This window comes from Hirundo rustica, chromosome 6, assembly GCF_015227805.2.
Source record: "Hirundo rustica isolate bHirRus1 chromosome 6, bHirRus1.pri.v3, whole genome shotgun sequence".
In the NCBI taxonomy this organism is placed as follows: Eukaryota; Metazoa; Chordata; class Aves; order Passeriformes; family Hirundinidae; genus Hirundo; species Hirundo rustica.
The window spans coordinates 31,931,556-31,945,672 of NC_053455.1; the positions used below are offsets into that span (position 1 = coordinate 31,931,556).

Sequence of the window (14,117 nt, forward strand, 5' to 3'; positions counted from 1 at the left end):
TGGTATGAAATGCTCCTCTCCTTTGTAGCTCCAGAACAGAGAGAGCTTGGTATTGTTAATCAGTAGCTCATTAGGATGGGATTTCATGTTGCTAAGAGCTAAGTCTTTGGTATGCAACAGAGCCAAACAGCAAGGGCAAAGTGTAACTATTTAAGGCTGAAGTTTGCTATTTAAAGGAAAGTGTTCATCCTTGCCCAAATGTTTGTTGCAGTCAGGAAAGTGTTTCTGTTCTAATGAGAAGATGACGGGCAGTCGCAATCCCATCCAGTCAATTCAGATCAAATGTTCCCAGGATATAAGCCAAGAGATTATTTTTTCCAACCTGCCAGCATCAAAAGCACCATCTGTGATTGATTTTGTGATAGTGGTGTAAGCAGCTACTGGAAATTCAGGACACTTCCCAGAGATTTTGGTCTCTGGGAGAACCACATATGAGCTTTCAGGAGTGACACAGCTGCTACTATCCAAAATGTGCTGTCTCTTCTGCAGAGGTGGTAAGGACATGACCCTGTCACAAATCCATGTGAGCCTAACCTCTTGCAAGCAGGGGTATGTTGCCCGAACCAGTGCAGGAAAATTGATGGAAGATGTCCTGAATCCTCTCTTCTTATATGCCTACACGGCTACAATTCACAGAATACTTTTTATGGCAGCAGGTTTACCTTAAACATAAACCTAAGCCCAGATAAAACACTGTAGACACTGATTTCAGACAAGACTGTAGAAATCCGGAGTAAGTACCCTGCATTTCTATATGGCCACACTGCTTTGCAGAGGGAATGTAAAGCTAGCAGTTCATGTTCTGAAGCTCTCCTAGATTTAAAAGCAAAAGCAACCCTTCCCTGCAGTAATGGTGGCATTACTTTGGCTTATTAGAAGAATGGCATTATAATTTAGATCCACCACAGAAATATTTTGTTAAAGTTCTTAATTTATGAAAGGTTTAATATATGTCTTTTTATTTCTGTGATATCTTCAGAGAAGATAAATAATATTTGGGCAAATATAAATGGTAATGACTTGTCAATTTGCTCTTATGAGAAAAAAATCAAGGCTGAGAGGAGACAAGTGGTTTCTACAGAAACATCAGGCTTGAATTTTGACCTGTTTTAAGAGTGGAAGTGGGTCCAACTTTAACAAATATTAGGGAAAACAAGTCTTAAGGGCTTTGCAGATTTGGACCAAAGAGAAGATAGTTCTTTGAACAAATGACTGAACATAGCTAATATATGCAATCATTGACTTAGGAACACTTTTTCCTACTCCCTTGTATTTATGTGGCAAAACGATCCAGTGCATATGTGCCTTTTAGGAATAATTACCCAAGTGCCCACCGAGTCGGGATTATATGTTAGTATGTGCATCCAATGTCTCAGAGACATGGTTTGGACTAAGTCTTAGCACCCCTCCAATAGGAGCCCCTAACAAATTTTGGTCGTTCATACTCCCTTTCTCCACAGAGCTGTACCCCCATAATGGTCCCAAGAAACTACCTGGGTTGTTTGCCTGATCCAAGGTTTCTGCTTATTCCAGATGAAGAAAGACCTCTATCCGTTTTAATTAGCAGAGGTTGTCTTTATGTCTGTAAGAGGGCGATGCCCGACTTTCCCGCTGGGAAGTTTGTTTCCCCGGGAAGGCAGAAACCAGCCGAAAGCGTCGGCACTCTCAGGACACTCGATTTCGGGCAGCCCAAAGCCGGGAACGAACCCGCCGCGCGGAGCGCCGCCCGCCGCGCCGCCTCCCGCCGCCAGGCGGCGCCGGAGCACGGCGGCAGCGGCTGCCGGGCCGTGACTGCGCACGGGGAGCGGGGAGCGGGGAGCGGGCACGGCACCGCGCGGAAATGCCGACACAGACCGGCAATACTGCCAGTACGTGTTATAATAGCTACAAATGGAAGGACGCTTCTGACAAAAAGAGAACCCCAAAAGGGAAAAGTGGAATTGAACACTCCCACCCCCTCGCCCCCACCAGTTCAGGTACCCACAGCGAGTCCTCGTATGTGGTACAGGGGTGGAGTGCCCATGCCTGCCTCGAGAGGCACCTCCAGTGCGGCTAGGAAGATGTGCCAAGGTCTCTGGTGCAGAGGGGGCCCAAGGTGCGCATCAACCCTCTTGGTGGCTCTCTGGATGAGAGAGAGCCTAAACGTCTTGTTCTCTACCTCCTTCTGGTCCAGAGAAAAAATTCCCAGCGTCATTCATGCGCTCTGAATGAAACTGACGCTGTGGAACCAAATGCAAATCCCCCTCCTTCTTCTGCCCCTTGACTGGAGTTTCTAGAGTGGCTGGAGAACTCACACTTCACAGCCAACTGAGCATTTGCAGGCAGAGTTCTGACCTCCTACTGTGTGCAATTAACACTAATTAAACAAGTAAGTAAAAATGACTCACAACATCCTTTGCAGAAGGCCCTAACTCAGTTTTTGTTGTAGCTGCTGGAGCTGCTTTAATTGGCTGTCTGTCTAGTGCTGCATCCTGGCATGGGCTTCTGAGGGAGCAAGGAAACACGGATCACCTCTACACCAAGACTGAAGTTACACATGTACACTGAGACTGAGGTTACAGGGCTGCCCCAGAGCTGGGGAGGTGATCACAGACAGAGGGAGAGGCTGGGCACTGACCTTGGCTTCAAAAACGCCCCTGTGGACCCACAGGACTCTGGGCAAAAGAGCAGAGCATGAGGAATTAGTGGGAGTCAGCGCAATGAAAGCAGTCAGTGCAATGAAAGCCAAGTGCCATCTAAATCTACAGTTAAGGTGCCATTTCTCTTACAAGGATTCCTGCTTCAGGTAGTGAAGAGTGAAAGACAAGTTCTAGTTCAATCTCTGAGCCTCCCAGGGAGATCTCATTGATAGAAAATTACAAAATGAAAAAAAAATTAAATTAAGATAACATTTTCAAAATTGGCACCTTTTCCAGGTCACCCTGTTGCATGCACCCTGGGGCTGGTTTTCAGAGAAACCCAACCCTTGAATTTCCCAGCACCTTTGAAACCAAGCCAAGAACATTTTGCCCAGAGGTGGAGGCACACAAAATTAGGTTTCCTTTTTAAGATGCATGTTGGCTGTGTTTGAAAGCCATATTATCCTTTATAATTTTTACTCCTCCCCTCCAGAATTTTCTGGCATCTTAAGCTGAATCGTGAAAACAATGCAGATCAGAAAGCTACCCTTCAACACATTCCCTCCATGTCCTCTCATCCTGGTCACTGTGCTGTTTGGCAATTGTTGCTGCATGCAAAGGCGTAAGTGGGTATAAGGTAGGCACCTCCAAACTGCATAGTGAAGAGTGTGCTCAGTAACACTTGCTGCTTCTGTAATGAAGAAGTGGGCAGGGTTAGATCTTGAGAGCTTGGTGGCATGGTACTGTGGTGGTACCTTAAATTTACAGGTATGTCATACCTGTGTAGGTGCTTGCATGCCGGACCATGTTGTGATACATCCTCGGCTCCTCATCAGAGCTTCCCACTTACCCCAAGCATTCAAAGTATTATCAGACACTGCTTGCCTGGGCTGACTGCTGACATCACTTGCCAGTGTTGTCCACAAAACCCAATTTGCAATACCATTTGAACCTGCCTATGGCAGCTTGTAACACTTACAAGTGGGAGCTACTGCTTTGAGCCCTTTACAGAAGGGTACAGAAATGCTTTCCTTACCAGCTCAGGAAGGGAGCGACCCTAGAACTCAGTTGATAGTATAAAAGTGGTGTTATTACACTCTCCCCAGGCACATGCACTATCATGTTCTATTATCTGCCTCCCCAAAGAGATCTGTGCTGGGTTTGTGCATCACCATGGAAACTGCCAGAAACAGTCATGCCAGGGAATCTCAACAACCACCGTTCTGAGAGTGCATTGTCTGGGGATCTCATCTGTGTAGAGATTGAGCTCCCTCCAATGCTGCTCACCCAGGGATGACCCCTCCTGGGAGAAGCAGGCAGAGGGATCTCTGCAGGAGCTCTTGACATTTCCACCCTCCATGCGGAAGTGAAATAATTCCTCCCTTTAAACAATGCCTTGACAAATGTGAAAAATCCCAGAGCAAAGATCACATACATCTGGGAACTGTGTGCCTGGCTCTGGTGTGAGGCCAGGAGCAGAGCCAAAAACCTCTCCAGCTAACCCCTGCTGCACTCTCACGGAGGACAACCTGCACCCTGGTTTCAGCAAGAAAAGCTCTGCAAGTAGGAGTCCTTATGGCAGGGAACCATGTTTGTCTCCACACCCCATCATGACATCTGGCAGCTGTAGACATAACTTCAGTGCAATACTGGGAAGGCAGCCAAAACCCTTCCCACAGACTAGCCCCATTTGTTATTAGTGTCTTCTCTCCCCCACTGCCAACCAGTACAGGCCACCCTACTGTTTGTGGAAGGGCAGGGATTCTCCTTCAGAGGCTGTCTTGTGCATCTTCCCCTGCCTCTGACCACAGAGCTGCCCAAGGTGCCCATTCCAAGGTTCTTCAATCAGCACCCAAACAGAGGGCAAGCTGGGACCTACTTTGGTCTTTACTAGAAGTATTGATGTAACAAGTCTAGAAATAGCATTTTCCCCCAGCTCTGCTGTGGACAGGGACCACACCTTCTCCTAGCCGACCCAGATTTCTTCAATCCAGCAACTCTTTTCACGAGTCTAGCAACGATAAGACATGGGTTCTCTCTTTTATGCTGAGAAGCTATTTTCAGTGATGAGTGGGTGCAGAACTGTAACAGCAGCAATAGGGGTCTATGTTCCATGGAGCTCCTCTGGCTACCTGCAGCACTCACCCCTAATAAACATGCCCCACAGACAGATGATGTTTAAGAATGGGGCTGAGATGACTAGTCTGTCCATACAGCTGTCACTGCTGCTGCTGCTGCTTGCCAGAGGGTAGCTGACCAGTGGTTATTTATTTTACTTGGCTGGAATTCAAACAAGTAATCTATAAATTAATTGGTTCCCTGCTGCCCATGTTGTTTAGATCTCTTTCTCTGGTGCAGCTTTTTGCATTGTGCTTCCAGACAGCTCTGTAAATAGGTATTTTCCTGGCATTTCACAGGGTACCTTGGGAAGCAAAATTACCATAGGTTGTTGCCTACTTTGCCTGAGCTTCCCTCCCCCTGGAAGGAAAGACCTGTTGCTGCCATTCAAGGGAGGTCTGAGGGGTATGGATTGTCCCTTGCAGCAGCAGATGTGGCCCTCTCTCATAGCACTAGGGTTGCCAGAGCAGCAGGTCCAACTCTCCAGGGCTCTTCCTGATTGCTTCCAGCACCTTGTCACAGCTCCACCACTCTCTTTCTATGCCTCCTTCCCCTTGGCAGGAGCAGCTAGGCCTCCCATCCTAAAGGCAGCAAAATTTGGTTTTTTTGAGTGCTGTTGAGCCAGCTCTGTCTGCTGAACTTGCAGCACCTGGATTAACACAGTTTACCTGTGACATGCATGATGTGCAGCACCACTTGCACGGCAGTCACAGCGGTAGCCTGTGGACTCAGACACAGAGTCAAAGTGTGCTGTGGGACATGGGAACCTTTGGGGCTACATACCAGCCAATGCCATACACAAAAAGACCATACAAAACAAATACACTTGTAAGGACTGTTTTCCTTCTTCACAGCTTGAAGACTCCCACACGCCATCCTCCTTTCTTCCCTGATCTGAAACGGGAGTTGAACAGGCACACATGAGAATGCTGAAAAAATCCCAAACCAACTTTTAAAGATCAGGTTGCTAATCTATGATCTAGATAAACCTATGGGAATACAAGCACTAGAAAATATTAATTACTGTGAGAGATGTTACATCTGTGTATTTTATAGAGGAGAAAATTAAGTTTTTTATCACAGGCTACTTTAATGATAGTTAATGGGTTCTTAATCTACTGGAAAACGTCATAGTGAAATCTGGTACTTAGAAGCTGAAACTGGAGAAACCCAAAGATGAAACAGGCAAGAACTGTTAATGCTGAGAATAGCACTTGTGTTGCTCCTGGGATGACTCCCTCAGGAAAACGAGAATTCTCCATTGTTTTGCTCTGTTCCAGTCAAGACTGTATATATAAAGCATATGTTCTTGCTCAAGTTCTGGCTTGAATAGTGCACACGAGTGTCTGTGTGTCAAGTGTGACGAGATGACCAAAAATACGATCAAAATCAGCTGGCAAAGTACTGGAGAGCAATGGTTTCTTGGCCCTCCCACTGGGTCCTCCCACAAGCAACTGGTTTATACAGCAAGGTGATCCACAGCTGCCAGTCTCTTACTTTAATGCTGCATGAACTTGTCATTGCTGATTAGAAGAGAAGAAAGGCAGGGGGTTGCAACTCTGGGTTGTGTCTGTCAGCACACTGCACACCCTGGAGAAAGAGTAAGGGAACTAGGCACAAAGGCCATTTTCAACATTTTTAAGCCTCTGACACAGGTGGAATTTAGAGAACTACAATATGAAGCCTAAGCTGCTTGTGGAGTGTGACAAGTATCTCAAACAGGTGTTTCAAGGTACTGTTTTGTTTTTGTGCAAGTTTTTTCCCACACAGGATTGAGCCTTCAGTGGGGCTCTGACACCTGAACTTATGGTCTGGCTGGTGTCCTTGCCCTTTGGTAAGTTTTCAGCAGCACTGTGTCTGGAACACAATGCTCTCTCCCACCTGCAGAACTATGACAACTTTGCTTACTAAGAGAAAGAGTTCATTCTGCTCTCATTTCTGACTCCTCGCTCTCATTTATCTCTTTGTCCTTCTATTTAGGTATCTTGGATACGGTGCTCTGAACAAAGCAGCCTCTGCTTGTGTTGTGATAAGGATAGTTTAACAGTGCCAAGCTAGTTCTCTTGGATTGACCAGAGAGTTTGTTTTGTCAATAAGATATTTGCTGTTTATAGTAAATTTTACTTTTTGCTGAATGATTTGTCTGCAGATTGGAAAGACCCGACATACAGTGCTTGAGCAGCCATATTAAAGACAACTGCCAAGGGAAATCATTTGGGAACAGTGAGATACTACTGGTTGTTCTTACAACCTTCTCCTGCTGAAGTCAAACTGTTTTTCTGTTTGCATCATTTAATAGAAACCATGATTTAGGTTTTTTTAATAATAATTTTGTTAAATACTTTAACAAGAGCAACAGAAGCTATAAGGAGGCACAGCTTTAAAAAATAATTATTTTAAATACATGGCAGAACATTGCTATGTGAGTGCTGATGTGGTTCTGGGCCTCCAGGGGTTAAAGCAAGGTGTGCACAGGCAATTCTTAGGGAGGTACTTTGTATAAAGTTCAGTGGCTGAGGAATGTCCTGGCAGTCAAGCTTCATTGCCTGGGAAAAACACAAGGCCAGTTATTGACATTTCACTGAGTGATATGATCTGGTTTGCTCTGCTGGTGCAAATGAGAGAACTTGACCAGTGCCTTTAAGGGAAAAATAAAAATACCTTATAAAATTCAGATTAAGAAATATTGTGCTTGCATACTGTGGTTGAAAGGAGCAAGAATAGGATGGGAGCATGAAGGGAATAGCTCCTTTTTTCACTTTGGCCAGCTTCAGCTCAGGAGTGGACTCTATAAAGCATGAAGCTACATTTTGGCCTCTGAAATACTTATAGGGAGGCACAAATTTTGCTGTTTCTTGTTATTTATTACAATTCCTTGATCACGGGGCATAATGATTAATGCAGACTGTAGGCAACTGGAGTCCATTCTACTGGGAATTGCTGAAGGAATCTCTTTGGGTGATACTGTCCTAACAGCCAGCTTGATCTCTGCCTGTATTCCTGCCTCTCCCTGCTCAGCTGTCCGAGTGGGAGAGCTCTTCACCAGATGCCTGTTTCTTTTCAGTTCTTTGCCTATCACCACTTAGCTCTCCAGCCATTTCTGTGTAGTGCTATCCTACTCTCTGCCTGAACAAGCTCTGTAATGCATGCTTTGTCTCTTAGCTAGGAACGGGCAGCTTCGTTCAACCAAATTCCCATGGAACTGGAAACAGATGAGAAACCTAAAGCAAAACCGTCTTTAGGGAACTGCAGGGTCCTCAGAGTCTTTGGAAATCTGACTACTTTTTTGGATAATGAGGTGTAGATTTCAGAGTCTGCCTTTCACTCCAGTGTCCAAATCTTGACCTTATGTTTTTAGTTATATTTTTACATTTTAACCACTTAATCACATCAGTCTCTTCATTTTTGCATAGTAAGTGATTTGGTACCCAATGTTTCTCTGCCGAGACATCAGTGAAAGCACGCTATCAATGGGAGGAAAAAGTTTACAATGGAAGTTTAATAAACAGCAGATCTCGAACCAGGCAGTATCTGTGAGCCAGATAACAACTCTTAAGATCTTGTTTAACCATGTCTAGTGAATAGTGTTGCTTATCATCCTAGGAGATAATTTTGTTCAGTCCTTCTGTGTGCTTCCTTCATAGATTGTTGAAGCCTGCTTATTTCAGACTGCCCCGTTTTGCATGAGTAGTCTCAACAGTTGCCAAAGTACAGTTTCAGAGCATTCATGGATCTCTCACAACCATATCATCATTCTGCTGCAGCTATTCCCCAACAAGCCAGACTCACTTTCTCGAGACGAGACCAGCTTCCATGGCAGCAAAGTGGCCCATGTGAAAGGTCTATGGAAAATGGCCAGGAAGATACACATCAGAAGGACGGCTGTTACTTCCACTGAGGGGAGCCTCATATAGACATTTTAAAAGTATCTCTGATGAAAGTGCCTGACACTGGAATAAGTAACAAGTAGTTGTTAAACCTGACCCAGAACAAAGGGCCTTTTTCTTTGAAACACACTGATTTGAGGGCCACATCTCTGGGGACATTTCATCCTGCCATCTCTGTAATAAATGATCAAGCCCAATTTCGTGAATCAAAATATAGAGTTTTATTTCAAGACTTAAACTCAGTCTCTAACAACCACAATTAAAAGGAACAGCATTGAACCCGGGTTTCGGCACTGGGTGAACACAGAAACAGACTCTATCGCTCCGAAGCTACCCTGTTCACAAAGTGTGTCTCGAGCTTCTGGCTTTTATACAGTCTTTCTGCTAAGGAGGAGGAGTTACCTTACTCCTCGTGTCCCTTCTGCTTCATCAGATATTCGTGTCCATGTCTCTGGTCAGTTGAATAGGTTTCCTGGGGTGGAACAATGTCTTGATTGCTTTCTCTGGAGTGGTGTTCAGAGATGTAAAACTCAGCTGGAGCAGATAAGATACCTATCTGGTGTTGATCGCTGCATTGTTAGCAGGTTCATCTCTGGGGGGGGGGGGGGGGGGGGGCGGGGGGCGGGACGGGACACGTCTTATCTGGTCACTTCTTCTATTCACTGAGTAAACGAGTGTTCTGATGGTTTCCCGGCAGAAACACACACCCCTCCCCAGTTTCTCAATCCTCCATGTCCCCCTCACATTCCGCTTTTCAAATCCCAAGTACGTTTTATATTTTACAAAGTTTAATTCAGACCGAATGCGAATTAACTTTATATTACATATCACAATCTCCATCTATCTCCAGTCCCTTTTACTTCCATTTGCACGCTCTTGTCTGCTCAGCACAAAGGGAGAGAGCGTGGGCTTGGCCAGCCTGGGGTGTCAGGGAGTGGCCAGGGCACAGGGCCGCAGCCAGCGGCACATGCTGTGTGCACATACTCAATGCCAGCCTTCGGCCTCCCGAAGCAGTGAGATATCACCAGTTCTTGGTAGAACACAGGCAATATACTCCTTATACTCCTGTATGTCACCATATATTCATATAAGGCATTGCTGCATGTAAATTAGCTCAGTTAGTGATGGCCTGATGCCTGAACAACATATTTTGTATGCTGGTGGTTATCGTTAGAAATGCTTGAGGCCTCGAACCTGTTTTTTAAGCCATTTTATGTGAGAAATGGCCAAAGCACATGGTGCAGTTTGGTGTCCTCTGGTCAGGAGACCATTGCACTAGCTTGGTTTTCATCTCTGTTGTGGCACCAACCCTGGGGCTGCCTACAACGAGTGCTGGGTGCTCCATCTGGAGATTCGGACGAACTGCCAGCCCCTCAGGGCTGCAGTGGCGGCAAGGCCAGCGTGCTTCTCTGGGTAGCAGCTCCTTGCCACGGAAACGCCGCTGCCCTGGTGGTCTGGGGGCGGTTTGGGCAGCATCAGCCCTGAGGGCTGGAAGATGACTGCAAGGGAGATCTCTGGAAACTCGGTGGCAGTCTCTGAGGGTGCAAGGTGGGTGGAGAAGGGGATGTCCCCTCCCGGGGCAGAGCGCGGCTGCCACTCCTGTGCCCCGGGCCGCCCCGGCGCCCTGCGCTGCCCGCCCCACCTGCCTCTCCGCCGAGCCCGGGAAGGGGTTAAAAGCCCGGGGCGGCTGATGTCAGTTCCTGCGCTCCTCGGGAGGGCCGGCTCTGATATTTGAGCCGGGCTCTCCCGCCCGAAGGAAACCGGGGAGAGAATGGTAAAGTGCTGAATGGGACGGGAGCCGTGCCGGGCACCTGCCTGCCGCCCGGCACCGCGCAGCCGCCCGCGGCCAGGGCTGGCCCCGCCGCGCCGCGGCTCGGGAGCCCCGGGACGCCGCCGGCTGCGCCCGTCCTGCCCCGCCGGGCAGAGACCCCCGCGCCGGCCAAGGTGAGCGCGGGCGGGGAGGCGCCCCGGGCCCCCGAGGGGCGAGAGGGCGGCCGGGGGCTCCGGAGGGCCGGTCTGCGCGGGGCTGGCTGGCACAGCCTTTCTACCCCGGCTTGTCTTTCTTCGAAGGTGACCGTAAGGGGACTGGCGAGAGCGTTCTGGGGGCGATGTTGTGTCATCTCTGTTAACTGAGGTTTGCCTTCGGGTCTGGGACTTTGGCCTAAGGGGGCATGGAAGAAGTGGGGGGAGAAATGGCCACACGAAGGGGAAGATGCAGCCCAAGTGTGTAAGCTCTGCGGTCTCTTCTGCCTTCCTTAAGCCTCGGTGTGCGGGGCAACACCTCCGCAGGTAGAATGGCACAACTGGGAGCCTTTCTTCCTGCCTCCAGGCATTTTTACTAGCTAAGCCACCTGCTCAGATGTAGAGGGGAAATTATTTCCCGCTCCCTTCCACCCCAGGTCCGCGACAAGACTTTTGCTTGCCCTTTCCACAGCTTTTTGTGTTTTTTTTTTTTTTTTTTCCCCCCCCACGCCCCTCCCCGCCCATGCTCTGGACATTCTCAGGCCGCAGTCCTGAGCGGGAAATGTCTGCGTGGCTGAACAATTCCAACGGCCTCAGTGCTAAAGAGCTGAGGGTGGGACGTGTATGAAGTGGAAAGTGAGGTGGCTGAGGACAGGGTGTTGATAAAGAGTACGGGATTTCCCCGCTGAGTTTTGCCCATGGTCTGTACTGCTGACCCTCTTGATGCCGGTTCAGTGACATGGGAAGAAATGTCTTCGCTTTCATATGTTACGTTTATCACTTTTCTGCTGATTGCTTTTGTAGTAAGAAAGTTAGAGTGGTATTCATCTCTGGTTTTCAGACAGGGTCTGGTGCTTTTTATGGGCAGGTGCTAAGAGCTGCAGTTCCCCTGTGCTGTGAATCCCCTTTGACAGCCTGTGTAAATCTGTTGCTGAGCTGAGCAGACACTCGCACTTGGAATATGGAAATAGTGCTTCACCTCTCTTTATCGTTTGCACTCCATAAACAAAGCTGAAAACACTTTACTTGTATTTGTATCTGCATCTGAAAGTCTTCACATTGATTGATTGTTTCGGCTTCTCAGGTGTAAGTGTACAAAATCTCCTAAGTGTTTTGATTTCTAGTTCTGGATCCACCTACATCTGCAACTTCAGCTGATTGTAGCTAAAAACACAAAGAAAAATCCCAGACACATGACATCTTGATTTAAATTTCAGCTTCATCAGAATTACAACTGGATATGGACATTCCAAGTAAATATGATCATATTTATTTTGGATATGGCATTTAGGGTCAGAACTGTCTCTGACATTGGTCAAAACTTACATATATATGTGTATATATACCACAAGACTTCTAATTTTGACTGCATTTAGCAGGTGGTTGAGTAATTTTTTTCCCCCCACTGAGTTTTAAGGGCTTTTTATCTGCCATTATTGTCACTGACAGTTGTTGGATACTTAACACTGAAAATCAAGCTGCTCTTCAAGAAGTGGCTGTGTGCATTGAAGAATGAAGTTTTGAAAATCTCAGCCTGTTTGAACAGAGTGGCTGTCTTCTATGTTCTAAGTACCTAAAATAGGAGTACTGCCTCTGAAAATATCTGGCTCCCACCTGCTTCATATGCATAAGGGAAAAAAGAGATTTTTTTATATAAATGTCTCCATTTAAATTCTTTATCTGATATGAAAAGGACCAATATCTAGGAGAGGAAGGGGAATCAAAGAATATACTAAAAAAAGATGGTTAAGGCTTACAAAAAAGGACATCAGAAATGGCAGATCAGGTGGAAGTGATTTAAAGTCAGCCTGTCAAAATTAAATTGATATTGTAATTCACAGAGTACAGATGAACTGCTTATGTTCAGAAGAACAGGGGAGAAGGAACAATGCATTTTAATAGTAAATGAAAAAGCAGAATAAATTTTGTAAATAAAGTTGTACTCTAGAGGTAAATATTAGACATTGTGATACAATATCTTTCTCTGAATAAGTGTAAGGGAAAAGCTATAATTCTAATCTCCAGCCTTCAGAACTCATTTGAACGATGACACATGGGAAAGTTATTAGCTTAAGTGGAGGAGATGGGGATTAATAGAAGAATGGTAAGATAGACAAATGACAGAAGAGAATGTGACAACACAGTGCTGAAGAGGGGGCGGTTAGGTGGTAGATATTTTCCTGGTAGAATTGGCTTCTGACACAGGGGATTAATCTAATGACACAAAACAAAATTACACATTAGAAGTAGTAATAAAGTGGGCACAAAACCTGGAAGACCACACTTGAAAATTAGTAGAGGAGGAAAATATTCAGTTGCATAAACAGTAAGACTTCTTCCAGATACCGAAACCCAAACTGCCTTTTAAATTTAGTGATCCATAAAAATGATGCCTGTAATTACAAATATAACATATAGTTATACTAATCAATCTCCATGGTCATGTTGAATTTTGCAATCACAGAATGGTTAAGGTCAGAAGGGACCACAGTAGGTTGTCTGGTCCAACATCCATGTTCAAAGAGGGCCATCTGAGAGCACATCGTGCAGGATTGCATCCAGATGGTTCTTGAGTATCTCCAGTGAGGAGACTCCACAACCTCTCCAGGCAACCTGTTCCAGTGCTCAGTCACCTGTGCAATAAAAAAAGTTCTTCCTTATGTTCCAGTGAAAGTTCCTGTGCATCAGTTTCTGCCTGTTGCCTCTTGTCTTATTGTGTGGTACCACAATGGCCTGTAGTACAGAGAATTCAATCTTTCGGAGATCTGGCACAGACCTGAGCTTTATTAATCTGGTCCAGTCCATTTGTAATTACCCTTCTGCTCTCCCAAATCTGCCATTTACAAAGGTAAAGTCAGCTGAGATTCCTCTGTTCCAGTTGTGTCAGTTTGCCTATGAATGTCAGCCACCAGTGCAGTATGGTTGTGAAAAAGGCAAATGCAATCAGATGAGGCATGCCCTAGGAGACGGGAAAGTACTAAATGCCTTTACACAAGGCTTTGTTGTGGGTGCATGCTCCCTTTCAGGTGCAGTTGTGGTCACCCATGGCCATGAAGGGGAGGAAGAAGAGAAGGACCATCTCTTTTATATGATGTGCACTGAAGCTGGAACAGGTACAGAGGGAGAGCAGGGAGCTTTTCATAAGAGTCTAAAGGAGCCCCTCGTCTCTAGCCTTGCAAATTGAGGTCCTTAAGGAGAAGCTTTTCATAACTATAAATATATCAAGGGGTAAATAAAAAAAACCTAGCTAAACTGAAGGGCAATAATCTACAAGAATTAACAGATACAAGCTTGTTATGATTATGTTTATGCTAGTAATTGGAAGGCAACTCATTAGAGACGTGAGGTTCTAGAATAGTAGGAATAGTGGGAGAACTGCCAGCATGGTTGTAGGGAGGGGCAGTGTTCATTTATGAAAGGGATTATAAAATGCAGTTGTCTGTAGTGATAAAGAATAAAATGTAATGATTCAGGACACCTATCTCATCCTAGACCCCCTACTTGGAACAATTGTATTTTAGTTCAACCAGAA

General features: G+C 46.0%; 1 protein-coding gene across 3 annotated transcripts in view; it reads left to right on the top strand.

Moving 5' to 3' along the window:
* The first annotated feature begins 6,244 nt into the window (after positions 1-6,244).
* Positions 6,245-14,117, top strand: part of PLEKHH1 (pleckstrin homology, MyTH4 and FERM domain containing H1) — a 54,648-nt gene continuing 46,775 nt past the window's right edge. For 2 of the 3 annotated variants that reach the window (XM_040067281.1, XM_040067283.1), the window contains exon 1: positions 6,245-6,468. In XM_040067281.1, the coding sequence (XP_039923215.1) occupies positions 6,414-6,468 (55 nt within the window). In that variant the 5' untranslated portion in view covers positions 6,245-6,413. Of the gene's footprint in view, positions 6,469-10,498; positions 10,568-14,117 lie in introns of those variants that run through there. The other variant, XM_040067282.1, reaches the window with a different exon arrangement.